Source organism: Dermacentor andersoni, chromosome 4 (genome assembly GCF_023375885.2).
Source record: "Dermacentor andersoni chromosome 4, qqDerAnde1_hic_scaffold, whole genome shotgun sequence".
Lineage (NCBI taxonomy): Eukaryota > Metazoa > Arthropoda > Arachnida > Ixodida > Ixodidae > Dermacentor > Dermacentor andersoni.
Window position 1 is genome coordinate 158,938,209 of NC_092817.1, and position 23,895 is coordinate 158,962,103.

Consider the following 23,895-nt stretch of genomic DNA (forward strand, 5'->3'; position numbering starts at 1 on the left):
TCCAAACGCGCATGGCTGCTGCCCTGGAAACGGGTGAAAGTCACTTGACGCCCCCCTTCCAGACATTCAAAAACATCATCGACTTCATTTTCATTAACTAAATTTGATAACACTTCACTGCTTCGGTCACGCACACCTGTATTATTGACTCTGTCTCCAGCACTTAACACACAATTAAAGTCACCTAACAGCATCACGCGCATATTACAACATACATATTGTGAAAGGTTCGAAAAAAAACGGACGCGCTCATCTACTGAATTCGGCGCATATACGCATATAACGCGGAACTCAGCATCACACATAACAATATCACAGAGAACAATCCTTCCTGACTGACACGAAAAAATATTTTGAATCTGCAGTCCAGGCAGCTTTTTCACAAGAAGAACGCACCCTCCAGCCGTGCCTAACGCATGGCTAACTACCACAAAAAACCTAGTCGTGAAACGTCGCACCATGCTCCCGGTCCCCTCCTCTCCTTCAACCTTAGTTTCCTGGACGGCTAGTACGTCTATGTCGTGGTCAGTGACCAACCGTAGGACCTGACTTTGCCTACGACTAGCCGCCAGCCCTCTCACGTTTAATGTGGCAATCCTAAGGGACGGTATTTGAGCCATCTTGATCTAAAAGAAAAGTAGGCCCGGAGCATGGTGCTTACCGCTCACGACTAGCCATCGGCTAGCCGCCTCCGGGACCTCCCGGCTTGTTGGTATCCTTAGGCGTGGGCGCTTTGTCGACAGGCTTCTTTTCAGGCGGTACGTTGGGCTTTGGCTTGAATCCCATCCGCCTCCCATGAGGCGTCTTCGTCGGCGGTCCGTCGCTGGTGCTGGTTGCCCGATCCTCGCGGTCCTTCGTCTGGTCGTGGGAGCGCTTGACGGAAGCAGCAAGAGCCCCAATACGGTCGTCGTCAGTGACGCCCTCGTCCTGCTGCATTGCGGTCGCGTCGTCAGGTGCGTCTTCACTGACGCTTCCCGTCGCCTGCACCTCAGTCGTAGCGACCTGTTCCGCCCTACTCGGTTTCTGGGTAGCCTCAGCCGCCTTTACGTCTACCTCCAAAGTCGTCGTCCCTGTAGTTGTCGCTGTCGACACCATGTCACCGGTTCCTTTAGCCGCGTCCTCCGCCTCGGCCACGTCCATCACGTGCTCTGCCGCCACGTCAATAGCTGGTGGGCCTGTCACAGCGGCATAAGACTTGACGCAATCCGCGTCGACGTGGCCGAAACGTCTGCACCGGGAACAGCGGGGGACTCTGCACTCTCGGCGGACGTGTCCCGTGCCGTGACAGCGTAGGCACTGCATCGGTCGACCAGGAACGACGACCAAGGCCAACTCACCGCCGACGCGGATCTGATGAGGAAGGTCCTCCACCTTCACGCTGCCCTTCAGTTTGAGGAGGACGGTTCTGGTCGTTGAGGTCTTGGTGCCCATGCCTTCCACGCGCCACCGCTCACGGCTCACCTCCTCCACCTTGCCGAAAGCCGCGAACGCCGTCCGGACGTCCTCGTCGGCAACGCCGTACAGCAACCAGTGAAGCCTAATCTTCACCTGCTGGTCCTGCGGGTCAACGATGACGCACCGTCGTCCCTTAACTTGTAGTTCCTTGAGGTCCAGCATCCTTCTTGTGGCAGTCGCATCGCTGAGGGTCACTGCCCAGACGTGGTTGATCTGGTACGCCCCTATGCATACCACGTCAGGCAATAGTCCCGTCGGCAGTAGGGCGTCTCTAAAATCTTCGACCTTGTAAGGTCTGGCGCGAATATCACCGTGCAAAAAGACGGTGTTAATCACCACTTGTCCTTTAGGCAGTTGGGGCAAGATAAATGCATACTCCTTATCGTCACTTTGCCTGTTTCCGCGGCCAAAAGTGGCCGCTGTCGCCGCTCCACTGGAGCCCATGACTCTGCTGACCGCTCAGCTCGGCTGCCGGAAGCAGAATGACTGAACCACCAACGCGAAGTTGCTGACTACTAAACACCAGTTTGGATCGTTCCGCTTCATCGGACCGCTCTTTTCAAAAAGAAACTGCGTCGGCCGGGAATCGAACCCGGGCCACCCGCGTGGCAGGCAAGTATTCTACCACTGAACCACCGACGCGAAGTTGCTGACTACTAAACACCAGTTTGGATCGTTCCGCTTCATCGGACCGCTCTATTCAAAAAGAAACTGCGTCGGCCGGGAAACGAACCCGGGCGACCCGCGTGGGAGGCGAGTATTCTACCACTGAACCACCGACGCGAAGTTGCTGACTACTAAACACCAGTTTGGATCGTTCCGCTTCATCGGACCGCTCTTTTCAAAAAGAAACTGCGTCGGCCGGGAATCGAACCCGGGCGACCCGCGTGGGAGGCGAGTATTCTACCACTGAACCACCGACGCGAAGTTGTTGACTACTAAACACCAGTTTGGATCGTTCCGCTTCATCGGACCGCTCTTTTCAAAAGGAAACTGCGTCGGCCGGGAATCGAACCCGGGCGACCCGCGTGGGAGGCGAGTATTCTACCACTGAACCACCAACGCGAAGTTGCTGACTACTAAACACCAGTTTGGATCGTTTCGCTTCATCGGGCCGCTCTTTTCAGAAAGAAACTGCGTCGGCCGGGAATCGAAGCCGGGCCACCCGCGTGGCAGGCGAGTATTCTACCACTGAACCACCGACGCGAAGTTGCTGACTACTAAACACCAGTTTGGATCGTTCCGCTTCATCGGGCCGCTCTATTCAAAAAGAAACTGCGTCGGCCGGGAAACGAACCCGGGCGACCCGCGTGGGAGGCGAGTATTCTACCACTGAACCACCGACGCGAAGTTGCTGACTACTAAACACCAGTTTGGATCGTTCCGCTTCATCGGACCGCTCCTTTCAAAAAGAAACTGCGTCGGCCGGGAATCGAACCCGGGCGACCCGCGTGGGAGGCGAGTATTCTACCACTGAACCACCGACGCGAAGTTGCTGACTACTAAACACCAGTTTGGATCGTTCCGCTTCATCGGACCGCTCTTTTCAGAAAGAAACTGCGTCGGCCGGGAATCGAACCCGGGCCACCCGCGTGGCAGGCGAGTATTCTACCACTGAACCACCGTCGCGAAGGTGCTGACTACTAAACACCAGTTTGGATCGTTCCGCTTCATCGGACCGCTCTTTTGAAAAAGAAACTGCGTCGGCCGGGAAACGAACCCGGGCGACCCGCGTGGAAGGCGAGTATTCTACCACTGAACCACCGACGCGAAGCTGCTGACTACTAAACACCAGTTTGGATCGTTCCGCTTCATCGGACCGCTCTTTTCAAAAAGAAACTGCGTCGGCCGGGAATCGAACCCGGGCCACCCGCGTGGCAGGCGAGTATTCTACCACTGAACCACCGACGCTTTTTTTTTCTTTATTTCCTGTTTTGAGAACTGTACATATAGGATATACAAAACACGAATTCAATCTCTGAATTCAACATATGCAGTGATGTCAAAAAGAGGAACCGCTGCGCATTCAAATGTGGAGCTTAGTTAAAAATGCTTGATCATCACTAGCTGATCAAGGATAGGTAGCCAGTGTGGTGGCTCTGTTTGGGTTTTTAAGACTTCGCGCACATAAATAATATCGTCAATGAAATAGTCCCTGGCTGGTCTTAGATTCAGCTCCTCATTTCTTGCAGCTATCCTAGTCTTCCACACGCTGTGCATACAGAGGAGCATCACCATATCACATGGCACGCCCTCTATGTCAGTCACCGGCAAGAACTTAATACCAAAAGTGGTCAACGGCAAATCCTTCTTAATTGTTCGCTGGAGAATGTCCCACAGAAATACTGAATCCCAGCAGTCTAGGAATATGTGCTCTATTGTTTCAGGCTTTTGGCAAATGTTGCAGTTAACGCCCCAAGGAAGGAAGAATCCTTTCTCTTGGAGCCACGGCTTGACAGGGAGCGTACCAGTGTGCAGACAAAAGAAAAATGATTTAGTGGTCGCCTTCACAGGCATCTTTTTCACCCGGTTCAATACGTCCTTCTCGCGTCCTAAGTTATACAGAGCTCGGTACACAGGCACTGGGCACATAATATCTAATAAGTCTTTATACAATCGTTTTCGTTTTGCAGTATGCAAGTAATCTGCGGAAAAATGTGCACTGAGGAGGCGATAAGCATTCACCACCTCTGACCAGAAGCCTTTGATCGCTTCCTTAGGTCCAGCATGTGACGTCACAATGTAATCGGGCAACGCATCACACAATCGCCATTGAATTACGGATCGCAAAAAACCATCTCTTTGGTCTCGTAAAAAGCAAAATCTTGAAACTACCTGCTTTAGGAATAAATGAGATAGGCCCAAGCCTCCTTTGCGCATGGGATGGAACAAGTTTAAACGAGTTGTGCGCTCCCATGACGATCCCCATATATAAACAGCAAAAATTCGGTGCAATTTCTGCACGCATACTCTGGACATACATAAAACTTGCAGTAGGTAGAACAGCTTTGCTACCAGAAACAAATTACACACTGTTGCACGTCCGAACATAGACAGGTTGTGACCACCCCACTTCACCGTCTGTGCTTTGACTCGTTCTATTTCACCTACCCAATGCATTTTTGCATCACGATAGTGTTCCAATGGGACTCCTAGATATCGAGAGGGATTCTGGATGAATTTGATATTTTCCACATAAGCAGGCGTACTTTCCCATTCTCCGTGCCAAAAACCGATGCTTTTCTGCCAGCTTATGGCACTACCAGTAAGACTACAAAACATTTTCGCATCTTTGACTGCCTCAACAATGCTGTCTTGGTCGCCACAAAAAATTGCTATGTCATCAGCATATGACAGGATTTTAACTTCGTGCATATGCAGTCGGAATCCATTGATCTTCTCGTTGTGCAACACCTTTAAACAGAATGGCTCTAGAAATATGGCGAAAAGCAAGGGCGAGGCCGGGCATCCCTGACGTACACTCGACCGAACCGGTATACTAGCACTCAGCTTGTTATTAATTATGAGCCTTGCACTGCAGTCCGCGTATGCCATTCGCACCCCTTCTTGAATAACTTTTCCAATGTTGATGTGTTCGAGCAGAGCAAACAATATGCTGTGGGCAACCTTATCGAAGGCTTTCTCTAGGTCTAACTGTACCATGGCCACGTGTCCGCGGGTTACGTCACAGCACTCGAGAACGCTTCTCGCTGTGTGGATGTTGGTTAATATCGTTCTCCCCTTAACACCACATGTCTGATGTGGGCCAACCACAGAAGTAATAACTGACTGGAGCCTTTTGGCCAGGACCTTCATGTACACCTTATAATCAACGTTCGTGAGACTAATTGGTCGATATGCTTCGACCGACTGCAACTTGGCAGGCTCATCAGTCTTTGGTATCAGGACAATATGGCTGGAACTGAAAGATGGAGGCAGGCGTTTAACTTCGTGCGCTTCAGTTATGATGTTGTAGAGTATTTCCGCCATTTGACGCTTGAAAAACTTGTAAAAGCTAGGCCCTAGGCCATCGGGCCCCGGAGCCTTTGTCTTACTAAGCTCATCGATTGCTCGTTCTAACTCTTCAATAATTATAGGTTTCTCGAGTTCCGTCTTTACTTCGTCCTGCAGTACTGGCACGAGTGGCAAAAGATGTGTCTTGAACTCCTCAGTTATTTCTACTTTACTGTTAAACAAGTTAGAATACCTTTCTTCGAATGCGCTTCGGATGGTTTCTTGATCACGTGAAAGAACGCCGCGATAGCAAATTTCTTTGATTTGTTTCTTTGTCGCATATCTCTTTTCGTCTCCGAGTGCTCGTTTCGTCGGGGCTTCATCTAACCAGATGCGCTCGGCGCGTGATCTTATGACCGCTGCCTCGTATCTTTCAGTCTGAATGGCTTCCAGCTGCTCTTTTGTTTCTTTGATTTCAGTCGTAAAATGCCCAGGGACTGCGCTTTCAACATCTACAACATACTTCAGCGTACTGTTTAGTTCTATTTCTTGCTGTTTAGCCTGACGGCTTAAAACACACGCCCTTTGAATTGCCAAACTTTTCACCTCGCTTTTAAATTGATCCCACGCATAGAACCATTTTTTAGGCTCTCTCGCACGCAATTCTTTAATTTTTTCCGTTACTTCGTCCACGAATCTTTCGTCCTGTAGCAACTTGTCATTGAGCTTCCACAGCTGCCAATTAAATCGGTACTCCTTCACTTTTGATCCAATTGTGAACATCACTAAACTGTGGTCACTAAAGCTGACATGTTTAACCGTGTATTGATTACAAGTCGGTACCAGTTCCACGGACACATACGCCCTGTCGAGCCTTGCGTGACTCCGCCCTTGAAAATGAGTGAACATTACTTGGTGTTCACGTAGTACATCACCCACATCAACAAGGTGATACTCTTGAACGGTGGATCGGAGCATTTCTGCACTCTTGTGGTTCATGAACACATCTTTAGATGTATCCTCGGGCAAATATACACAATTAAAATCACCTAATAAAAGAATTCTCCTATCACAATTTATGAAGGTGGCCATATATTCAAAAAACACTTTTCGCTCATTTGCTTTGTTCGGGGCGTAAATACAGATAATTCTCCAGTCTACTTCATTGCAAGATAGGTCACACATAACTAATCGGCCATTATCGAGCGCTACTACAGTTTCTTCAATAATACCGACAGTGTTACGCAGAAAAATAACGTATCCTCCAGACTTCCCATTAGCATGACTAACACAAACATTGTAATTTGATTTAAACATTTCAACCATTCTATCCGTCTGTTCCTCACCTTCAATTTTTGTCTCCTGAACTGCAAGAATATCAATGTCATGGTCAATTAATAGCCTTTTAAGCTGAGCTTGCCGCTTTCTCGTCGACAAGCCACGCACATTGAGTGTCCCTATTTTTAAGCCATGTTTAGAAAGCTGAGGGACAGACGGACTACTTGGCGTCTGATGCAAGTTTACTGGTAACGGACTTACAGCCCTGGACTGGACGACATCGTTAAATGGCTCCGCCACACTGGTCGAAGCCCTCGCGTCTTCCTTGTCGGCACACATCATGGAAACTGCAACGTACACGTCCACCCTCAGTTCATTCGTTCCTTACTACAAACCAGCGGGCCCCCTATGGGAGGGGCACTGCTGGCGGTGTCCTCTTGTCCGGAGGCACGTTCGGTTTGGGTTTCAGCGAAAGCCGCCGAGAGGTGGTAGTCTTGGCAGGCGGTCCTTCAGCTGCACTCCGGTCTTCTCCTTTTCCAGCCTTTCCAACGCTTTCATCTCGTGGTCTTTTTGAAACAGCGGTTGAATGGCCGCTATTCACCGCCTCTGCGCTGCCGCCGACGATTCCAGAGCTCTCGTCCATGGTCTTCTCGGCGGTTCCGAGCACAGCTTCGCCTTCTTCGCTGCTTTCTGTCGCCTGCTTCTGTGCCATCTTGTCTTCTTTGCTGGCTTCCTCCGGCTGCTCTTTGTCATGGCTCGTAGCGGCTGGCGCCTCGTCAGAGTTAGGCTGGACCTCACCCGCCCCAGCTGTGTCCTCTGCGTCAGCTTGATCCATTAGGTGTTCGTTTATCACGTCGCTCTGGCCAAACCCTGTCACATTCGCGTAACTTCGCACGCACTGGGTATCTTCGTGGCCGAAGCGACGACAGATCCCGCAACGTGGAACGCGGCACTCGCGCCGTATATGACCGGTGCCGTGACACCGGAGGCAGAGCGGTGCTCTGCCAGGCACCAACACGAGTGCGTGGTCCTCGCCGACACGTAGCTGATGCGGAAGATCTTCTGTGGTAAGGCCAGGTTTCAAGCATAAAGACACGAGTCTTGTGTGCGACCCTTTGTCACTGCATCCGGCTACACGCCACTTTTCCTTTGACATCTCGGTCACTGTTCCGAAGGGTGCCAGCGCCGCTCGCACGTCCTCATCTGGTGTGGTGTGCAGCAGCCAGTAAAGCTTCATGCGTACGTCTTGGTTGCGTGGGTCAATCACCAAACATCGCTCACCCTTCACAGTTAACGCTTCCGTAGTCAGCAACTTCTTTCCTTTTTCATCTTTGAAGGTAATAGCCCATACGTGATTCATTTGATAGGCTCCTAAAGCCAACACTTCCGGCATCAACTGCAGACGGTCTAGCGCGTCTCGAAAATGTTCTACGCGATGGGGCCTCGCCTTGACATCCCCGTGCAAAAAGACGGTATTAGAGACGGTCGTACCTTTCGGCAATTGCGGCAAAATAATCTGGTACTCCTGTGTAGCAGCATCCATAAACCTGATACCGCGGCCCTTTTGGGCCGCAAACACCGCCCTTGCGGGAGCCGACATTCCGCGTCCGCACGCTGTGGTGGCCGGAAGTGGAATCCCTGAACCACCGACGCGAAGTAGCTGACTACTAAACACCAGTTTGGATCGTTCCGCTTCATCGGACCGCTCTTTTCAAAAAGAAACTGCGTCGGCCGGGAATCGAACCCGGGCGACCCGCGTGGGAGGCGAGTATCCTACCACTGAACCACCGACGCGAAGTTGCTGACTACTAAACACCAGTTTGGATCGTTCCGCTTCATCGGACCGCTCTTTTCAAAAAGAAACTGCGTCGGCCGGGAATCGAACCCGGGCGACCCGCGTGGGAGGCGAGTATTCTACCACTGAACCACCGACGCGAAGTTGCTGACTACTAAACACCAGTTTGGATCGTTCCGCTTCATCGGACCGCTCTTTTCAAAAAGAAACTGCGTCGGCCGGGAATCGAACCCGGGCCACCCACGTGGCAGGCGAGTATTCTACCACTGAACCACCGACGCGAAGTTGCTGACTACTAAACACCAGTTTGGATCGTTCCGCTTCATCGGACCGCTCTTTTCAAAAAGAAACTGCGTCGGCCGGGAATCGAACCCGGGCCACCCGCGTGGCAGGCGAGTATTCTACCACTGAACCACCGACGCGAAGTTGCTGACTACTAAACACCAGTTTGGATCGTTCCGCTTCATCGGACCGCTCTTTTCAAAAAGAAACTGCGTCGGCCGGGAATCGAACCCGGGCCACCCGCGTGGCAGGCGAGTATTCTACCACTGAACCACCGACGCGAAGTTGCTGACTACTAAACACCAGTTTGGATCGTTCCGCTTCATCGGACCGCTCTATTCAAAAAGAAACTGCGTCGGCCGGGAAACGAACCCGGGCGACCCGCGTGGGAGGCGAGTATTCTACCACTGAACCACCGACGCGAAGTTGCTGACTACTAAACACCAGTTTGGATCGTTCCGCTTCATCGGACCGCTCTTTTCAAAAAGAAACTGCGTCGGCCGGGAATCGAACCCGGGCCACCCACGTGGCAGGCGAGTATTCTACCACTGAACCACCGACGCGAAGTTGCTGACTACTAAACACCAGTTTGGATCGTTCCGCTTCATCGGACCGCTCTTTTCAAAAAGAAACTGCGTCGGCCGGGAATCGAACCCGGGCCACCCGCGTGGCAGGCGAGTATTCTACCACTGAACCACCGACGCGAAGTTGCTGACTACTAAACACCAGTTTGGATCGTTCCGCTTCATCGGACCGCTCTTTTCAAAAAGAAACTGCGTCGGCCGGGAATCGAACCCGGGCCACCCGCGTGGCAGGCGAGTATTCTACCACTGAACCACCGACGCGAAGTTGCTGACTACTAAACACCAGTTTGGATCGTTCCGCTTCATCGGACCGCTCTATTCAAAAAGAAACTGCGTCGGCCGGGAAACGAACCCGGGCGACCCGCGTGGGAGGCGAGTATTCTACCACTGAACCACCGACGCGAAGTTGCTGACTACTAAACACCAGTTTGGATCGTTCCGCTTCATCGGACCGCTCTTTTCAAAAAGAAACTGCGTCGGCCGGGAATCGAACCCGGGCCACCCACGTGGCAGGCGAGTATTCTACCACTGAACCACCGACGCGAAGTTGCTGACTACTAAACACCAGTTTGGATCGTTCCGCTTCATCGGACCGCTCTTTTCAAAAAGAAACTGCGTCGGCCGGGAATCGAACCCGGGCCACCCGCGTGGCAGGCGAGTATTCTACCACTGAACCACCGACGCGAAGTTGCTGACTACTAAACACCAGTTTGGATCGTTCCGCTTCATCGGACCGCTCTTTTCAAAAAGAAACTGCGTCGGCCGGGAATCGAACCCGGGCCACCCGCGTGGCAGGCGAGTATTCTACCACTGAACCACCGACGCGAAGTTGCTGACTACTAAACACCAGTTTGGATCGTTCCGCTTCATCGGACCGCTCTATTCAAAAAGAAACTGCGTCGGCCGGGAAACGAACCCGGGCGACCCGCGTGGGAGGCGAGTATTCTACCACTGAACCACCGACGCGAAGTTGCTGACTACTAAACACCAGTTTGGATCGTTCCGCTTCATCGGACCGCTCTTTTCAAAAAGAAACTGCGTCGGCCGGGAATCGAACCCGGGCCACCCGCGTGGCAGGCGAGTATTCTACAGCTGAACCACCGACGCGAAGTTGCTGACTACTAAACACCAGTTTGGATCGTTCCGCTTCATCGGACCGCTCTTTTAAAAAAAGAAACTGCGTCGGCCGGGAAACGAACCCGGGCGACCCGCGTGGGAGGCGAGTATTCTACCACTGAACCACCGACGCGAAGTTGCTGACTACTAAACACCAGTTTGGATCGTTCCGCTTCATCGGACCGCTCTATTCAAAAAGAAACTGCGTCGGCCGGGAATCGAACCCGGGCGACCCGCGTGGGAGGCGAGTATTCTACCACTGAACCACCGACGCGCAGTTGCTGACTACTAAACACCAGTTTGGATCGTTCCGCTTCATCGGACCGCTCTTTTCAAAAAGAAACTGCGTCGGCCGGGAATCGAACCCGGGCCACCCGCGTGGCAGGCGAGTATTCTACCACTGAACCACCAACGCTTTTTTTTTTTTTTCTTTATTGCCTGCTTAGACATTAACACACAAAAAAAAAACAAATTCATATACACAGTGCACCCACATCACATCAGGTGGGATGGTCGCTAAAATTTCTTGAGGCACACCAGCTCATCAAGGATGCTAACCCAGTCTGGGGTTTCGCCTTGTGCACGATACACTTCTCGTAATAGTGACATACTTTCAATGAAGTTCTCTCGCGCAGAGCACACATTCACATCAGCATGACGTATAGCCATTCTTGTTTTCCACAAACTGTGGAGGCCCAGCAACATGAACATGTCGAACGGTGGCCCGTCATCGCTTTCAACTGGAAGGAACCGAATTCCATAGGGGTTTATGGGGAGTTCTTTTTTAAGAGTGCGCTGCAAGATGTCCCAGTGAAAGACAGCGTCCCAACACTCAATGAAGGCGTGTTCAATTGTTTCAGGCTTTTTACACAGCAGGCAATCGGTAGTCCAGGGTACGAATATTCCTTTCTGTTCTAGCCATACTTTAACGGGGAGGGTGTTCGTGTGTAGGTGGAAAAAGAAAGTTTTCGCAGCAGGTCTTACAGGCATCCTTTTGACTCGTTTCAGCACATCTTTTCCTGGGCATCCACAGTGAACACTCCTATACAGTGGGATAGGTAACATGCTGTCAACTAAATCTGCGTACAGTTTCTTTCTTCTCACTGAGCACAAATACTCCAGCGAAAAACGTGCGCAGAGTATTCTAAAAGCTGCAACGACTTCACGATAGTAACCAGTCGCTCTAGTGATAGCACTAGATGTGGACACAACAAATTCAGGCAGTTCTGTTGTCATTTTCGCCTGAATGACTGTACGTAGAAAAACATTTCTTTCATCTCGCAGGAAGATGAACCGCGATACGATCTGTCTAATGAACAAGTGTGAGAGCCCAAGGCCCCCATTTCGAACTGTGCGAAAAAGATTTGTTCGACTGGATCGCTCCCAAGTGGAGTTCCAGATGAAGATAGCAAACACTCGATGCATTTTTTGAACGTTTACACGGGACATGAACATTACTTGCAGTATGTACCAAACTTTGGCAATTAAAAATATATTGCAAGCTGAAGCACGTGCAAACACTGACAATCCCCGGCCCTGCCATCCTTTTATCTTTTCTTTCATTGATTCTATTTGTCCGGTCCACAACTGTGTCGAGTCCCGATAGTGCTCAAGGGGCACTCCTAGATACAGTGAAGGCACTGTAGTCCACTGCATACCGGCGAATTTCGTGGGTGTCGCGTCCCAGCTTCCATGCCATATCCCAACACTTTTTTCGAAGTTTATCTGGGCACCAGTGTACCTACAAAAGGATCTTGCAAGGCGGACAGCCTCGACCACGCTTTCCCTGTCTTCACAAAAGACGGCGACGTCATCTGCATAAGCTAGCATTTTAACTTCTGCGGCGTGCAGCCTAAAACCACGAATGTTTTCATCCCGTATGACTGCCATACAAAAGGGTTCGAGGTACAGGGCAAAAAGCAAAGGAGACAAGGGACAGCCTTGCCGTACAGACGAGCGGAGTGGCACCCGCGAACTAAGACACTTATTAACTATAAGCTGCGTGTAACAGTCTTCATAAGCCATTTTAACGCCATGTACAATGACACTCCCAGCATTACAGTACTGCAGTATAGCGAAAAGCACCTCATGTGACACCCGGTCGAACGCCTTCGCAAGGTCTAGCTGCAACATGGCCACCCGACCCCCAATGCCATCACAACATTCGAGCACATTCCTTGCAATGTGGGTGTTCGTAAAAATGGTGCGGCCTTTAATGCCACACGTCTGGTGTGGCCCTACAAGCTGCTGAATCACGCTTTGAAATCGTTGAGCCAGTACTTTCATAAATATTTTGTAATCTGTGTTGGTCAGACTTATCGGTCTGTATGAACCTACTGAAAGGAGTTTTTCCCGGTCATCGGTTTTCGGAATTAATACTATGTGTGAAGTCCGGAATGAGGGTGGTACTTTTTTAATTTCATACGCCTCTGAGAGTAGTCGGTGCAATATACACGCAAACTCCTGACTGAATGCCTTGTAAAAAGCGGCGCCTAGGCCGTCCGGCCCTGGCGATTTGCCTGATGGCAGTTCTTCTATCGCCCTTTCGATCTCGGACACAGCTATTGGTCTCTCAAGACTTTCTCTAACGTCGTCATCCAACCTTGGCATCTCGCTCATGAATTCACTCTCGAAGACCAGTCCAGAACGCGTCACATTGCCGAACAATTCGCGATAGTGCTCCACAAAAGCTTTCTCAATCGACGAAGCGTCTGACGTCACCTCGTTTTGAAAACGTATCTGTTGGATCTCATTTCTTGACGCGTGACGCTTTTCATCGCTCATTGCCCGTTTGTTTGGTATCTCACCCATCCATAGGCGTTCACTTCTAGCGCGTATAACTGCTGCTTTGTATCGCTCGGCGTCGATAACTTCAAGCTCGCGTCTTACTTTCTTTACGTTTTCAGCTAATAGATCGTGACCCGCATTTTGTGCGCTTGACAGATATTCTAGCTGTCTTTGCAGCTCTCTTTGTTTCTGTACTTTATCGTGCTGAAGGCTGCTTCCTCTTTCTATTGCAATGAACTTAACTTGAATCTTAAATTCCTCCCATGTGGCAGTAAAATATTCATCCTCATTTGTCATCAACTCTGTTATCTTTTCCTTAACTCTGCGCACAAATGGTTCATCATCAAGCAGCTTTTCGTTGAATTTCCACATGTTCCAGTTGAATCGTGTTCTTTTAAATTTTTCCCCAATCGAGAAGCTTACCAAGCTATGGTCCGTGAACGATTGCGGTGCGACGTTATAACTATTACAAAGGGTGATCAAGTCGTCAGAAACATACACTCTGTCCAGCCTTGCTCGGCTATTTCGCTGAATGTGCGTGTACTGCGGAATCATACCATCAGTGAGGGTTAGGCCAACATCTTCTAAGTTGTGGTCTTCAATTAGTCTGCTCAAAAGGAGAGCACTTTTATCGCGAACCCTTTCCCTTTTTAGTCGGTCTTCCGGAGAACACACACAGTTAAAATCACGAAGAAATATGACGAAGCGATCACATCTTAGATACTGCTCGATACATTCAAAAAACAAAAATCGATCATTCACATTGTTTGGCGCATAAACGCATATGAACCGCCACAAATCGTGAGAAAAAGAAAAATCTACAATAAGCAAGCGGCCAGTTTCAGAAACAGTTACACTTTCTTCAATAATACCAGCACTCTTCCGTATTAACAGCGCACATCCGCCTGATGTGCCATTCGCATGGCACACGCACACATTGTAATGCGCCGTGAAAGGCGTCACCATGCGATCGGTCTGCTCTTGGGTTTCGACCTTAGTTTCTTGTAAGGCAACTACATCGAGTTCCTTCTCCATACACAAGCGGCTAAGTTGATATTGCCTCCTTCGCGCTCCAAGGCCACGAACATTTAACGTGGCAACTCTCAGTGCTCTCTCTAGTTTCACCGCCATTTATCTGCAAAAGCAAGCCGATCGCACGGTGCCGCTGAAGAACACGCGATCCGGACACACTGTAGACAAATTTGCATGCATAACTTCTGCACTGAAAACCACTCGATCCACACGCGTACCTTTAGAGGGTACGCGAAGCCCGATTCCAAAAAGGACGCCATCTCTTCACGACGTTAGTCCGGGCGCCCCAGTAGGCGCCGGGTCCTACTTAGGCGGTTTTGCCGCCGGCCGTCTGTCCGGCGGGATGTTTGGCTTCAGGCGCACGGGCACACGACGACCCGCCTGCGCTTTTGGCGGCGGCTCGTCTTTGGCCCCGTTGTCAAGGTTGCCGTCCAGGTTGCCGTCCAGGTTTCCGGTCGAGTCTCTCGCTCTTTTCATAGCCGCATTGCTTGCACTCGATTCTTCGACGTCCATCAAGGGAGTTGCCGGTCCGTGCTCCGTGGCGGCCTCCTCGGCAGTGGCGGATTTTACGGCCGATTCTTCTTTGGCTCCTTCGTCGCATGCCCTTTGCACTGCATCTTTCGGGCCCGTAGGCAGCACATTTACCACCATCGTGGATTTAGCAACCGGCACAGAAGGTGTTGCAACTCTGTCCGCCGGTGGTACTAGCACGCGGGAAGCCTCATCAACGTCAGCCTCGTCCATTAACAGGTCAGCCACGTCCTCTCGAAGCGCAGGTCCTGCGACGGATGCGTAAGTCTTAACACATTCCGTATCCTGGTGGCCGTAGCGACGGCATACTGCACATCTCGGGACGCGGCAGTCACGTCGGACATGTCCGGTGTTTCGGCACTTCAGGCAAAGGGGTGCTCTGCCCGGTACCACAACAAGGGTCTGCTCACCAGCTACACGAAGTTGATGGGGCAGGTCTTCTACGGTCATACCCGTCTTCAGTACCAGGGACACCGCCCGTGTCGACGATGCTTTGTCTTGAACTCCTTGAACACTCCACTTTTCATGGAAAACGTCCGTGACCTTTCCGAACGGTAACAGGGCTGTTCGTATATCCTCGTCCGACACGTTATGGAGCATCCAATGCAGCTTCAGCCGCACGGCCTGATTGGCTGGATCAACGACAATGCACCGATGTTCATTCACCTTGAGGTTCTTGGCGCTTGAAAGCTTTTTCACGCCTTCGTCACTCTTGAAAGTAACCGCCCAAACGTGGCTCATCTGATACGCCCCTAGGGCGATGACATCAGCAAGTAGGCCTAAGCTAGCCAACGCATCTCGGAAATGTTCCACACGATACGGCCTGGCACGCACATCCGCATGCAGAAAAACTGTATTTAAAACTATCCGACCTGTCGGCAATTGAGGCAGCAAAACTTGGTATTCCGGGTCTTCTGAGGCAAAACTCCTGGTACAGCGGCCCTGCTGGGCCGCTGAAGCTGCTCCTACGGAGCTCATGATCGGCACGTCCGCTCGCTAGCGCGGCAGAAAGCCGAATCCTGAACCACCAACGCGAAGTTGCTGACTACTAAACACCAGTTTGGATCGTTCCGCTTCATCGGACCGCTCTTTTGAAAAAGAAACTGCGTCGGCCGGGAAACGAACCCGGGCGACCCGCGTGGGAGGCGAGTATTCTACCACTGAACCACCGACGCGAAGCTGCTGACTACTAAACACCAGTTTGGATCGTTCCGCTTCATCGGACCGCTCTTTTCAAAAAGAAACTGCGTCGGCCGGGAATCGAACCCGGGCCACCCGCGTGGCAGGCGAGTATTCTACCACTGAACCACCGACGCGAAGTTGCTGACTACTAAACACCAGTTTGGATCGTTCCGCTTCATCGGACCGCTCTTTTCAAAAAGAAACTGCGTCGGCCGGGAATCGAACCCGGGCCACCCGCGTGGCAGGCGAGTATTCTACCACTGAACCACCGACACGAAGTTGCTGACTACTAAACACCAGTTTGGATCGTTCCGCTTCATCGGACCGCTCTATTCAAAAAGAAACTGCGTCGTCCGGGAAACGAACCCGGGCGACCCGCGTGGGAGGCGAGTATTCTACCACTGAACCACCGACGCGAAGTTGCTGACTACTAAACACCAGTTTGGATCGTTCCGCTTCATCGGACCGCTCTTTTCAAAAAGAAACTGCGTCGGCCGGGAATCGAACCCGGGCCACCCGCGTGGCAGGCGAGTATTCTACCACTGAACCACCGACGCGAAGTTGCTGACTACTAAACACCTGTTTGGATCGTTCCGCTTCATCGGACCGCTCTTTTCAAAAAGAAACTCCGTCGGCCGGGAATCGAACCCGGGCGACCCGCGTGGGAGGCGAGTATCCTACCACTGAACCACCGACGCGAAGTTGCTGACTACTAAACACCAGTTTGGATCGTTCCGCTTCATCGGACCGCTCTTTTAAAAAAGAAACTGCGTCGGCCGGGAAACGAACCCGGGCGACCCGCGTGGGAGGCGAGTATTCTACCACTGAACCACCGACGCCTTTTTTTTTTTTTTTTTTTTTTATTTATTGCCGGTCTTCGACATTACTCAGACGATACAGTTATCACACACTTATGTGTCACAAATTTCAAACATTGGAAGAAACACACAAAAAAAGAAACACCAACGGAAGGTGCCTAAGGATAGGAACCGCACAATTGAGCCGTCTGTCCATATTGGACTGGCGTTGTCAAACTAAAATTCCTTCATGGCTGTCAGGGGTTCCAGCCTTGACAGCCAATCCGGTACACATTCCTCTAGTTTCTGAATTTCAATAAATCGCGAGATACATTCTTTGAAATAAGCACGAACTGGCCTAGCGTCAGGATCGCAATGGTACCCTGCCATACGGGCCCGCCATATACAGTGCAGAGCATTCAACATAACAAAGTCATAGGGAACCCCGTCGTCATCTTTAATGGCCAGATACCTGATACCTTGGGGGTCCACCGGTAGCTCTTTCTTCAGGGTTCGCTTTAAGACGTCCCAGAAGAAAACTGCCGCCCAGCAATGTAGGAAAACGTGATCTATATTTTCGGGCTTCTTGCATATCAAGCAGTGCGACCCCCAAGGTACGAGACAACCCCTTTCCTCCAGAAACGTCTTCACGGAGAGCGTTCCGGTGTGTAGCTTAAAGAAGAAGGTCTTTACCCCTGGTGGCACCTGCATATGTTTTACTCTTTTAAGTACGTCCTGTCCTGGCCCTCCACTGTATATGGATCTGTATAAAGGCACTGGGAACACTATGTCGCATACATCTCTATACAATATTTTCCTTTTCACTTCACAAAGATAATCATTTGTAAAACGAACAGAAAGGAAGTGTACACTGTCGACCACTTCCTTGAAATAACCACGCAGCGTTCCCGTCATGCTTGCCGTGCTAACAACATGTGCCGGCAAAGCGTTACTCAACCTTAGCTGACATACGGTGCGCAGAAAAGGGTCGCGCACATCGCGAAAAAACAAAAATCGGTTCACAACTTGACGAACAAAAAGATGCGCCAGCCCCACACCCCCATCCTTCACTCTTCTGAACAAATTTGTTCGGCTGCACCGTTCCCATGTTGATCCCCAGATGAAAACCGCGAACACTCTGTGCAGCCTTTGCACATTTACTCTAGAACAATACAGTGCTTGCAGGACGTAATATAACTTAGTAATAAAAAACGCGTTACAAACTGTCGCTCTTGCAAATATGGACAGGTTATTACCTTTCCGTTTATCTACTTTTTCTTTCAGTTCTTTGGTTTGGTTCCTCCAGTATTCGTCGCTGCTATTGTACCTGTCTAGGGGAACACCCAGATACCTTGTCGGAGTTCTCACCCAGTTCATGTTCGCGAAATAGTCGGGTGCAGAAACCCAGTCCCCGTGCCACAGCCCTAGAGATTTGCCCCAGTTTACTCTGCTACCCGTTACGGCACAGAAATGCTTTACTACAGAGATTGTTTCCGTTACGCTCGGTTGGTCAGTGCAACACACTGCAATGTCATCTGCATATGCAAGCAACTTCACTTCTGTCGCTGCCAATCTGAAACCCCGTATTCCGTCATTTTCATTAATTGCTACACACATTGCTTCTACGTAGATAGCAAATAACAGCGGGCTGAGGGGGCAGCCTTGGCGCACTGAACGCATGACGTTGATGGGGGCCCCCAGAGACTTATTAACAATTAATCTTGTTGTGCAATTCTGGTACGCCAAGGCCACGCCCTCAGTGATGATGGAACCGACATTAACATGATCTAAGATGGCAAACAAAATAACGTGAGCAACACAATCGAACGCTTTCTCTAGGTCGAGCTGAAGAACTGCAACACCGCCACCGGTGACGTCACAGCACTCGAGCACACATCGCATCTTATGGATGTTTGAAAAGATAGATCGCCCTTTGATGCTACAAGTTTGATGGTCTGCGACTATTTCCTTGATGACGCCTTGAAGTCTGCTAGCTAAAACCTTCATAAATATTTTATAATCGACGTTTGTTAGTGAAATTGGTCTGTAGGATGACACTAATCTGAGTTTGTCTATTTGATCGCTCTTCGGTATTAGAATGGTGTGCGTTTTTCCGAAGGAAGGTGGTAACGATTTCTTCTCGTATGCATCATTAAATACGTGTGCTAGCAAAGGCGCCAGCTCTCTTTTAAAAGCTTTATATAGACCTGCGCTGAGTCCATCAGGTCCTGGTGATTTACCCATGTTCAAATCGTCGATTGCCTTTTCGACTTCTCTCTCCATTATTTTTTCTTCTAATCGCTTTTTCACATCATCACTCAAACGTGGCATGCGATGCAGAAAACCTGCTTTAAAACCGTCAACATTCGCTTCCTGAAATGCAAAAAGCGACTGGTAGTGCTCAAAGAAGGCTTGACGAATGCTATCACTGTCGTCAACGACATTCCCATTCACTAAAATCTGGTCGACATGGTTTCTTCGTCCATACGCCTTCTCTAAACCGAGCGCCCTTTTCGTGGGCGTCTCCCCTGCCGCTAGTGCATCTGCACGTGCTCGCACGATGGCACCTTGATAGCGTTCCTTGTCAAACAGTTCTAGTTTTTCTTTGACGTTTCGCACATCGTGTTTGTACGCACCAGGCTCTTTGCACTCAAGCGTTAGCAGCTGCCCAAGCAGTGTTCTTAAACCCTTTTCTTTCATTTCCTTCTCGAATTTTTTACAACTGGATCTTTCTATCGCTTTCATTTTAATCTTTTGTTTAAAACTTTCCCACTTGTCGACGATTGTTCCCACAACATCACATTGAACTTCATTAACCGCATCCCGTACTACCTGTAAAAAGGGCTGGTCATTTAGTAACAAGGCATTCATTTTCCACATATCCCAGTTAAATACATGTCTCCTTTTCATTATACCTACGTTACATTTCACCAGGCAGTGATCTGAAAACGACACTGGTACTACACAATAACTGTGGCATCTTGGAATTGTATCCAATGAAATGTAAATTCGGTCCAAACGCGCATGGCTGCTGCCCTGAAAACGGGTGAAAGTCACTTGACGCCCCCCTTCCAGACATTCAAAAACATCATCGAGTTCATTTTCATTAATTAAATTTGATAACACTTCACTGCTTCGGTCACGCACACCTGTATTATTGACTCTGTCTCCAGCACTTAACACACAATTAAAGTCACCTAACAGCATCACGCGCATATTACAACATACATATTGTGAAAGGTTCGAAAAAAAACGGACGCGCTCATCTACTGAATTCGGCGCATATACGCATATAACGCGGAACTCAGCATCACACATAACAATATCACAGAGAACAGTCCTTCCTGACTGACACGAAAAAATATTTTGAATCTGCAGTCCAGGCAGCTTTTTCACAAGAAGAACGCACCCTCCAGCCGTGCCTAACGCATGGCTAACCACCACAAAAAACCTAGTCGTGAAACGTCGCACCATGCTCCCGGTCCCCTCCTCTCCTTCAACCTTCGTTTCCTGGACGGCTAGTACGTCTATGTCGTGGTCAATGACTAACCGTAGGACCTGACTTTGCCTACGACTAGCCGCCAGGCCTCTCACGTTTAATGTAGCAATCCTAAGGGACGGTATTTGAGCCATCTTGATCTAAAAGAAAAGTAGGCCCGGAGCATGGTGCTTACCGCTCACGACTAGCCCTCGGCTAGCCGCCTCCGGGACCTCCCGGCTTGTTGGTGTCCTTAGACGTGGCCGCTTTGTCGGCAGGCTTCTTTTCAGGCGGTACATTGGGCTTTGGCTTGTAGCCCAACCGCCTCCCATGAGGCGTCTTCGTCGGCGGTCCCTCACTGGTGCTGGTTGCCCGATCCTCGCGGTCCTTCGTCTGGTCGTGGGTGCGCTTGACGGAGGCAGCAAGAGCCCCAGTATGGTCGTCGTCGGTGACGCTCTCGTCCTCCTGCATTGCGGTCGCGTCGTCAGGTGCGTCTTCACTGACGCTTCCCGTCGTCTGCACCTCAGTCGTAGCGACCTGTTCCGCCCTACTCGGTTTCTGGGTAGCCTCAGCCGCCTTTACGTCTACCTCCAAAGTCGTCGTCCCTGTAGTTGTCGCTGTCGACACCATGTCACCGGTTCCTTTAGCCGCGTCCTCCGCCTCGGCCACGTCCATCACGTGCTCTGCCGCAACATCATTCGCTGGTGGGCCGGTCACAGCGGCATAGGACTTCACGCATTCAGCGTCGACGTGGCCGAAACGTCTGCACCGGGTACAACGTGGGACTCTGCACTCACGGCGGACATGTCCCGTGCCGTGGCAGCGCAGGCACTGCATCGGTCGACCGGGAACGACAACCAAGGCTAACTCTCCACCAACGCGGATCTGATGGGGGAGGTCTTCCACTTTCATGCTGGCCTTCAGCTTGAGAAGGACGGTCCTGGTGGTTGAGGTCTTGGTTCCCATGCCTTCAACGCGCCACCGCTCCCGGCTCACCTCCTCCACCTTGCCGAAAGCCGCGAAAGCCGTCCGGACGTCCTCGTCGGCAACGCCGTAGAGCAGCCAGTGAAGCCTAAGCTTCACCTGTTGGTCCTGCGGGTCAACGATGAGGCACCGTCGTCCCTTCACTTGAAGTTCCTTCAGGGCAAGCAGCTTTTTCGTTGCAGCTGCATCGCAGAGGGTCACTGCCCAGACATGGTTGATTTGGTAAGCCCCTATGCATACCACATCAGGCAGCAGGCCCGTCGGCAGAAGGGCATCCCTGAAATCCTCCACCTTGTACGGCCTCGCACGTACATCACCGTGCAAAAAGACGGTGTTAATCACCAGTTGTCCTTTAGGCAGCTGCGGCAGAATAAAAGCATAATCCTTATCATCGTTGAGCCTGTTTCCGCGGCCAAAAGTGGCCGCTGTCGCTGCTCCACTGGAGCCCATGATTCTGCCGACCGCTCAGCTCGGCTGCCGGAAGCAGAATCAACCACCGACGCCTTTGGCTGGTAACTATACACAGTTTGGTTCTTTCCGCTTCCTCTCACAGCCCCTTTCAAAAATAAACTGCCTCGGCCGGGAATCGAAATCGGGCCACCCGCGTGGCAGGCTAGTATTCTACCACTGAACCACCGACGCCCTTGGCTGGTTACTATACACAGTTTGGTTCTTTCCGCATCCTCTCACAGCCCCTTTCAAAAATAAACTGCGTCGGCCGGGAATCGTACCCGGGATACCCGCGTGGCAGGCGAGTATTCTACCACTGAACCACCGACGCCTTTTTTTTTTTTTTTTATTTATTGCCGGTCTTCGACATTACTCAGACGATACAGTTATCACACACTTATGTATCACAAATTCCAACCATTGGAAGAAACACACACAAAAAAAAAAAAAACACCAACGGAAGGTGCCTAAGGATAGGAACCGCACAATTGAGCCGTCTGTCCATATTGGACTGGCGTTGTCAAACTAAAATTCCTTCATGGCTGTCAGGGGTTCTAGCCTTGACAGCCAATCCGGTACACATTCCTCTAGTTTCTGAATTTCAATAAATCGCGAGATACATTCTTTGAAATAAGCACGAGCTGGCCTAGCGTCAGGATCGCAATGGTACCCTGCCATACGGGCCCGCCATATACAGTGCAGAGCATTCAACATAACAAAGTCATAGGGAACCCCGTCGTCATCTTTAATGGCCAGATACCTGATACCTTGGGGGTCCACCGGTAGCTCTTTCTTCAGGGTTCGCTTTAAGACGTCCCAGAAGAAAACTGCCGCCCAGCAATGTAGGAAAACGTGATCTATATTTTCGGGCTTCTTGCATATCAAGCAGTGCGACCCCCAAGGTACGAGACAACCCCTTTCCTCCAGAAACGTCTTCACGGAGAGCGTTCCGGTGTGTAGCTTAAAGAAGAAGGTCTTTACCCCTGGTGGCACCTGCATATGTTTTACTCGTTTGAGTACGTCCTGTCCTGGCCCTCCACTGTATATGGATCTGTATAAGGGCACTGGGAACACTATGTCGCATACATCTCTATACAATATTTTCCTTTTCACTTCAGAAAGATAATCATTTGTAAAACGAACAGAAAGGAAGTGTACACTGTCGACCACTTCCTTGAAATAACCACGCAGCGTTCCCGTCATGCTTGCCGTGCTAACAACATGTGCCGGCAAAGCGTTACTCAACCTTAGCTGACATACGGTGCGCAGAAAAGGGTCGCGCACATCGCCGACGACATCGCTGAACCACCGACGCCTTTGGCTGGTAACTATACACAGTTTGGTTCTTTCCGCTTCCTCTCACAGCCCCTTTCAAAAATAAACTGCGTCGGCCGGGAATCTAACCCGGGCCACCCGCGTGGCAGGCGAGTACTTTACCACTGAACCACCGACTTTTTTTTTCTTCATTGCCGACTTCAACGTACTCAATCAAGGTTTACAAAGATAAAACGTGTGGACCACACTTTGGCCAACACGGTACTAAAATCTTTTTAACAACGCTAATTCATCAAATAAGGAGATCCATTGTGGTGGATCAGGCAGCGCTTTGAAAGCATCTCTTAGACACACAACACTCTCAATGAAGTTTTCCCGAGCCGGTCGAACAACAATGTCTCCGTTTTGAAATTGCAATCTAGTTTTCCACATAGCGTGGAGGCTCAGGATTATAATAAGGTCATACGGGACATCCTCGGCGTTATCAATCGGTAAGAAGCGTATTCCATATGGGTCCAGGGGTAACTGTTTTTTCAATGTTCTCTGCAGAACATCCCAGTGAAAGATGGCGTCCCAGCAATCTAAGAATGCATGTTCTCTGGTTTCCGGTTTTTTACATAATAAGCAGTCGGTGCTCCAGGGGATGAAAATACCCTTCTCATGAAGCCAGGTCTTAACGGGAAGTGTGTTTTTGTGCAACTTGAAGAAAAACGATTTAGCTGACGGCCGTATTGGCATTTTTTCACTCTCTTTAGAACGTCTTGTCCTGGGCCTCCACGTTGCGGAGAACGGTACAAAGGTGGAGGGAACATCGTGTCCACGAGATCTCTGTATAGTTTTTTCTTGGTAACGGTGGACACGTATTGCTGTGAAAAACGTACGTTCAACATCTTATATGAACTTACCACTTCACGT

General features: G+C 50.4%; 1 protein-coding gene and 36 non-coding genes across 37 annotated transcripts; all 37 read right to left on the reverse strand.

The window, feature by feature from the left end:
* Positions 1-2,026: 2,026 nt before the first annotated feature.
* On the reverse strand, positions 2,027-2,097 carry TRNAG-GCC (transfer RNA glycine (anticodon GCC)). Its single transcript has one exon. It is a non-coding gene; the product is annotated as a tRNA-Gly (tRNA).
* Positions 2,098-2,167: 70 nt separating this feature from the next.
* On the reverse strand, positions 2,168-2,238 carry TRNAG-CCC (transfer RNA glycine (anticodon CCC)). The gene has a single exon. It is a non-coding gene; the product is annotated as a tRNA-Gly (tRNA).
* Positions 2,239-2,308: 70 nt separating this feature from the next.
* Positions 2,309-2,379, reverse strand: TRNAG-CCC (transfer RNA glycine (anticodon CCC)). Its single transcript has one exon. It is a non-coding gene; the product is annotated as a tRNA-Gly (tRNA).
* Positions 2,380-2,449: 70 nt separating this feature from the next.
* On the reverse strand, positions 2,450-2,520 carry TRNAG-CCC (transfer RNA glycine (anticodon CCC)). The gene has a single exon. It is a non-coding gene; the product is annotated as a tRNA-Gly (tRNA).
* A 70-nt stretch (positions 2,521-2,590) lies between these two features.
* Positions 2,591-2,661, reverse strand: TRNAG-GCC (transfer RNA glycine (anticodon GCC)). The gene has a single exon. It is a non-coding gene; the product is annotated as a tRNA-Gly (tRNA).
* Positions 2,662-2,731: 70 nt separating this feature from the next.
* Positions 2,732-2,802, reverse strand: TRNAG-CCC (transfer RNA glycine (anticodon CCC)). The gene has a single exon. It is a non-coding gene; the product is annotated as a tRNA-Gly (tRNA).
* Positions 2,803-2,872: 70 nt separating this feature from the next.
* Positions 2,873-2,943, reverse strand: TRNAG-CCC (transfer RNA glycine (anticodon CCC)). The gene has a single exon. It is a non-coding gene; the product is annotated as a tRNA-Gly (tRNA).
* Positions 2,944-3,013: 70 nt separating this feature from the next.
* Positions 3,014-3,084, reverse strand: TRNAG-GCC (transfer RNA glycine (anticodon GCC)). The gene has a single exon. It is a non-coding gene; the product is annotated as a tRNA-Gly (tRNA).
* A 70-nt stretch (positions 3,085-3,154) lies between these two features.
* Positions 3,155-3,225, reverse strand: TRNAG-UCC (transfer RNA glycine (anticodon UCC)). The gene has a single exon. It is a non-coding gene; the product is annotated as a tRNA-Gly (tRNA).
* Positions 3,226-3,295: 70 nt separating this feature from the next.
* Positions 3,296-3,366, reverse strand: TRNAG-GCC (transfer RNA glycine (anticodon GCC)). Its single transcript has one exon. It is a non-coding gene; the product is annotated as a tRNA-Gly (tRNA).
* Positions 3,367-8,410: 5,044 nt separating this feature from the next.
* TRNAG-CCC (transfer RNA glycine (anticodon CCC)) lies at positions 8,411-8,481 on the reverse strand. The gene has a single exon. It is a non-coding gene; the product is annotated as a tRNA-Gly (tRNA).
* Positions 8,482-8,551: 70 nt separating this feature from the next.
* On the reverse strand, positions 8,552-8,622 carry TRNAG-CCC (transfer RNA glycine (anticodon CCC)). Its single transcript has one exon. It is a non-coding gene; the product is annotated as a tRNA-Gly (tRNA).
* Positions 8,623-8,692: 70 nt separating this feature from the next.
* Positions 8,693-8,763, reverse strand: TRNAG-GCC (transfer RNA glycine (anticodon GCC)). Its single transcript has one exon. It is a non-coding gene; the product is annotated as a tRNA-Gly (tRNA).
* A 70-nt stretch (positions 8,764-8,833) lies between these two features.
* Positions 8,834-8,904, reverse strand: TRNAG-GCC (transfer RNA glycine (anticodon GCC)). Its single transcript has one exon. It is a non-coding gene; the product is annotated as a tRNA-Gly (tRNA).
* A 70-nt stretch (positions 8,905-8,974) lies between these two features.
* Positions 8,975-9,045, reverse strand: TRNAG-GCC (transfer RNA glycine (anticodon GCC)). Its single transcript has one exon. It is a non-coding gene; the product is annotated as a tRNA-Gly (tRNA).
* Positions 9,046-9,115: 70 nt separating this feature from the next.
* On the reverse strand, positions 9,116-9,186 carry TRNAG-CCC (transfer RNA glycine (anticodon CCC)). Its single transcript has one exon. It is a non-coding gene; the product is annotated as a tRNA-Gly (tRNA).
* A 70-nt stretch (positions 9,187-9,256) lies between these two features.
* On the reverse strand, positions 9,257-9,327 carry TRNAG-GCC (transfer RNA glycine (anticodon GCC)). Its single transcript has one exon. It is a non-coding gene; the product is annotated as a tRNA-Gly (tRNA).
* Positions 9,328-9,397: 70 nt separating this feature from the next.
* On the reverse strand, positions 9,398-9,468 carry TRNAG-GCC (transfer RNA glycine (anticodon GCC)). Its single transcript has one exon. It is a non-coding gene; the product is annotated as a tRNA-Gly (tRNA).
* A 70-nt stretch (positions 9,469-9,538) lies between these two features.
* Positions 9,539-9,609, reverse strand: TRNAG-GCC (transfer RNA glycine (anticodon GCC)). Its single transcript has one exon. It is a non-coding gene; the product is annotated as a tRNA-Gly (tRNA).
* A 70-nt stretch (positions 9,610-9,679) lies between these two features.
* TRNAG-CCC (transfer RNA glycine (anticodon CCC)) lies at positions 9,680-9,750 on the reverse strand. The gene has a single exon. It is a non-coding gene; the product is annotated as a tRNA-Gly (tRNA).
* Positions 9,751-9,820: 70 nt separating this feature from the next.
* On the reverse strand, positions 9,821-9,891 carry TRNAG-GCC (transfer RNA glycine (anticodon GCC)). Its single transcript has one exon. It is a non-coding gene; the product is annotated as a tRNA-Gly (tRNA).
* Positions 9,892-9,961: 70 nt separating this feature from the next.
* On the reverse strand, positions 9,962-10,032 carry TRNAG-GCC (transfer RNA glycine (anticodon GCC)). The gene has a single exon. It is a non-coding gene; the product is annotated as a tRNA-Gly (tRNA).
* Positions 10,033-10,102: 70 nt separating this feature from the next.
* TRNAG-GCC (transfer RNA glycine (anticodon GCC)) lies at positions 10,103-10,173 on the reverse strand. The gene has a single exon. It is a non-coding gene; the product is annotated as a tRNA-Gly (tRNA).
* A 70-nt stretch (positions 10,174-10,243) lies between these two features.
* On the reverse strand, positions 10,244-10,314 carry TRNAG-CCC (transfer RNA glycine (anticodon CCC)). Its single transcript has one exon. It is a non-coding gene; the product is annotated as a tRNA-Gly (tRNA).
* A 70-nt stretch (positions 10,315-10,384) lies between these two features.
* Positions 10,385-10,455, reverse strand: TRNAG-GCC (transfer RNA glycine (anticodon GCC)). Its single transcript has one exon. It is a non-coding gene; the product is annotated as a tRNA-Gly (tRNA).
* A 71-nt stretch (positions 10,456-10,526) lies between these two features.
* TRNAG-CCC (transfer RNA glycine (anticodon GCC)) lies at positions 10,527-10,597 on the reverse strand. Its single transcript has one exon. It is a non-coding gene; the product is annotated as a tRNA-Gly (tRNA).
* Positions 10,598-10,667: 70 nt separating this feature from the next.
* TRNAG-CCC (transfer RNA glycine (anticodon CCC)) lies at positions 10,668-10,738 on the reverse strand. The gene has a single exon. It is a non-coding gene; the product is annotated as a tRNA-Gly (tRNA).
* Positions 10,739-10,808: 70 nt separating this feature from the next.
* Positions 10,809-10,879, reverse strand: TRNAG-GCC (transfer RNA glycine (anticodon GCC)). Its single transcript has one exon. It is a non-coding gene; the product is annotated as a tRNA-Gly (tRNA).
* Positions 10,880-14,586: 3,707 nt separating this feature from the next.
* On the reverse strand, positions 14,587-15,792 carry LOC126530406 (uncharacterized). The gene has a single exon (XM_050177694.3). The coding sequence runs from the start codon at positions 15,790-15,792 to the stop codon at positions 14,587-14,589; it is 1,206 nt and encodes a 401-aa protein (XP_050033651.2).
* Positions 15,793-15,918: 126 nt separating this feature from the next.
* On the reverse strand, positions 15,919-15,989 carry TRNAG-CCC (transfer RNA glycine (anticodon GCC)). Its single transcript has one exon. It is a non-coding gene; the product is annotated as a tRNA-Gly (tRNA).
* Positions 15,990-16,059: 70 nt separating this feature from the next.
* On the reverse strand, positions 16,060-16,130 carry TRNAG-GCC (transfer RNA glycine (anticodon GCC)). The gene has a single exon. It is a non-coding gene; the product is annotated as a tRNA-Gly (tRNA).
* A 70-nt stretch (positions 16,131-16,200) lies between these two features.
* Positions 16,201-16,271, reverse strand: TRNAG-GCC (transfer RNA glycine (anticodon GCC)). The gene has a single exon. It is a non-coding gene; the product is annotated as a tRNA-Gly (tRNA).
* A 70-nt stretch (positions 16,272-16,341) lies between these two features.
* TRNAG-CCC (transfer RNA glycine (anticodon CCC)) lies at positions 16,342-16,412 on the reverse strand. Its single transcript has one exon. It is a non-coding gene; the product is annotated as a tRNA-Gly (tRNA).
* Positions 16,413-16,482: 70 nt separating this feature from the next.
* Positions 16,483-16,553, reverse strand: TRNAG-GCC (transfer RNA glycine (anticodon GCC)). Its single transcript has one exon. It is a non-coding gene; the product is annotated as a tRNA-Gly (tRNA).
* Positions 16,554-16,623: 70 nt separating this feature from the next.
* On the reverse strand, positions 16,624-16,694 carry TRNAG-CCC (transfer RNA glycine (anticodon GCC)). The gene has a single exon. It is a non-coding gene; the product is annotated as a tRNA-Gly (tRNA).
* Positions 16,695-16,764: 70 nt separating this feature from the next.
* On the reverse strand, positions 16,765-16,835 carry TRNAG-CCC (transfer RNA glycine (anticodon CCC)). Its single transcript has one exon. It is a non-coding gene; the product is annotated as a tRNA-Gly (tRNA).
* A 5,130-nt stretch (positions 16,836-21,965) lies between these two features.
* TRNAG-GCC (transfer RNA glycine (anticodon GCC)) lies at positions 21,966-22,036 on the reverse strand. Its single transcript has one exon. It is a non-coding gene; the product is annotated as a tRNA-Gly (tRNA).
* Positions 22,037-23,895: the final 1,859 nt, after the last annotated feature.

Bases quoted from the DNA above. Each gene is read 5' to 3' on its own strand.
- LOC126530406 (XM_050177694.3), bottom strand. From the start codon at position 15,792: ATGAGCTCCGTAGGAGCAGCTTCAGCGGCCCAGCAGGGCCGCTGTACC.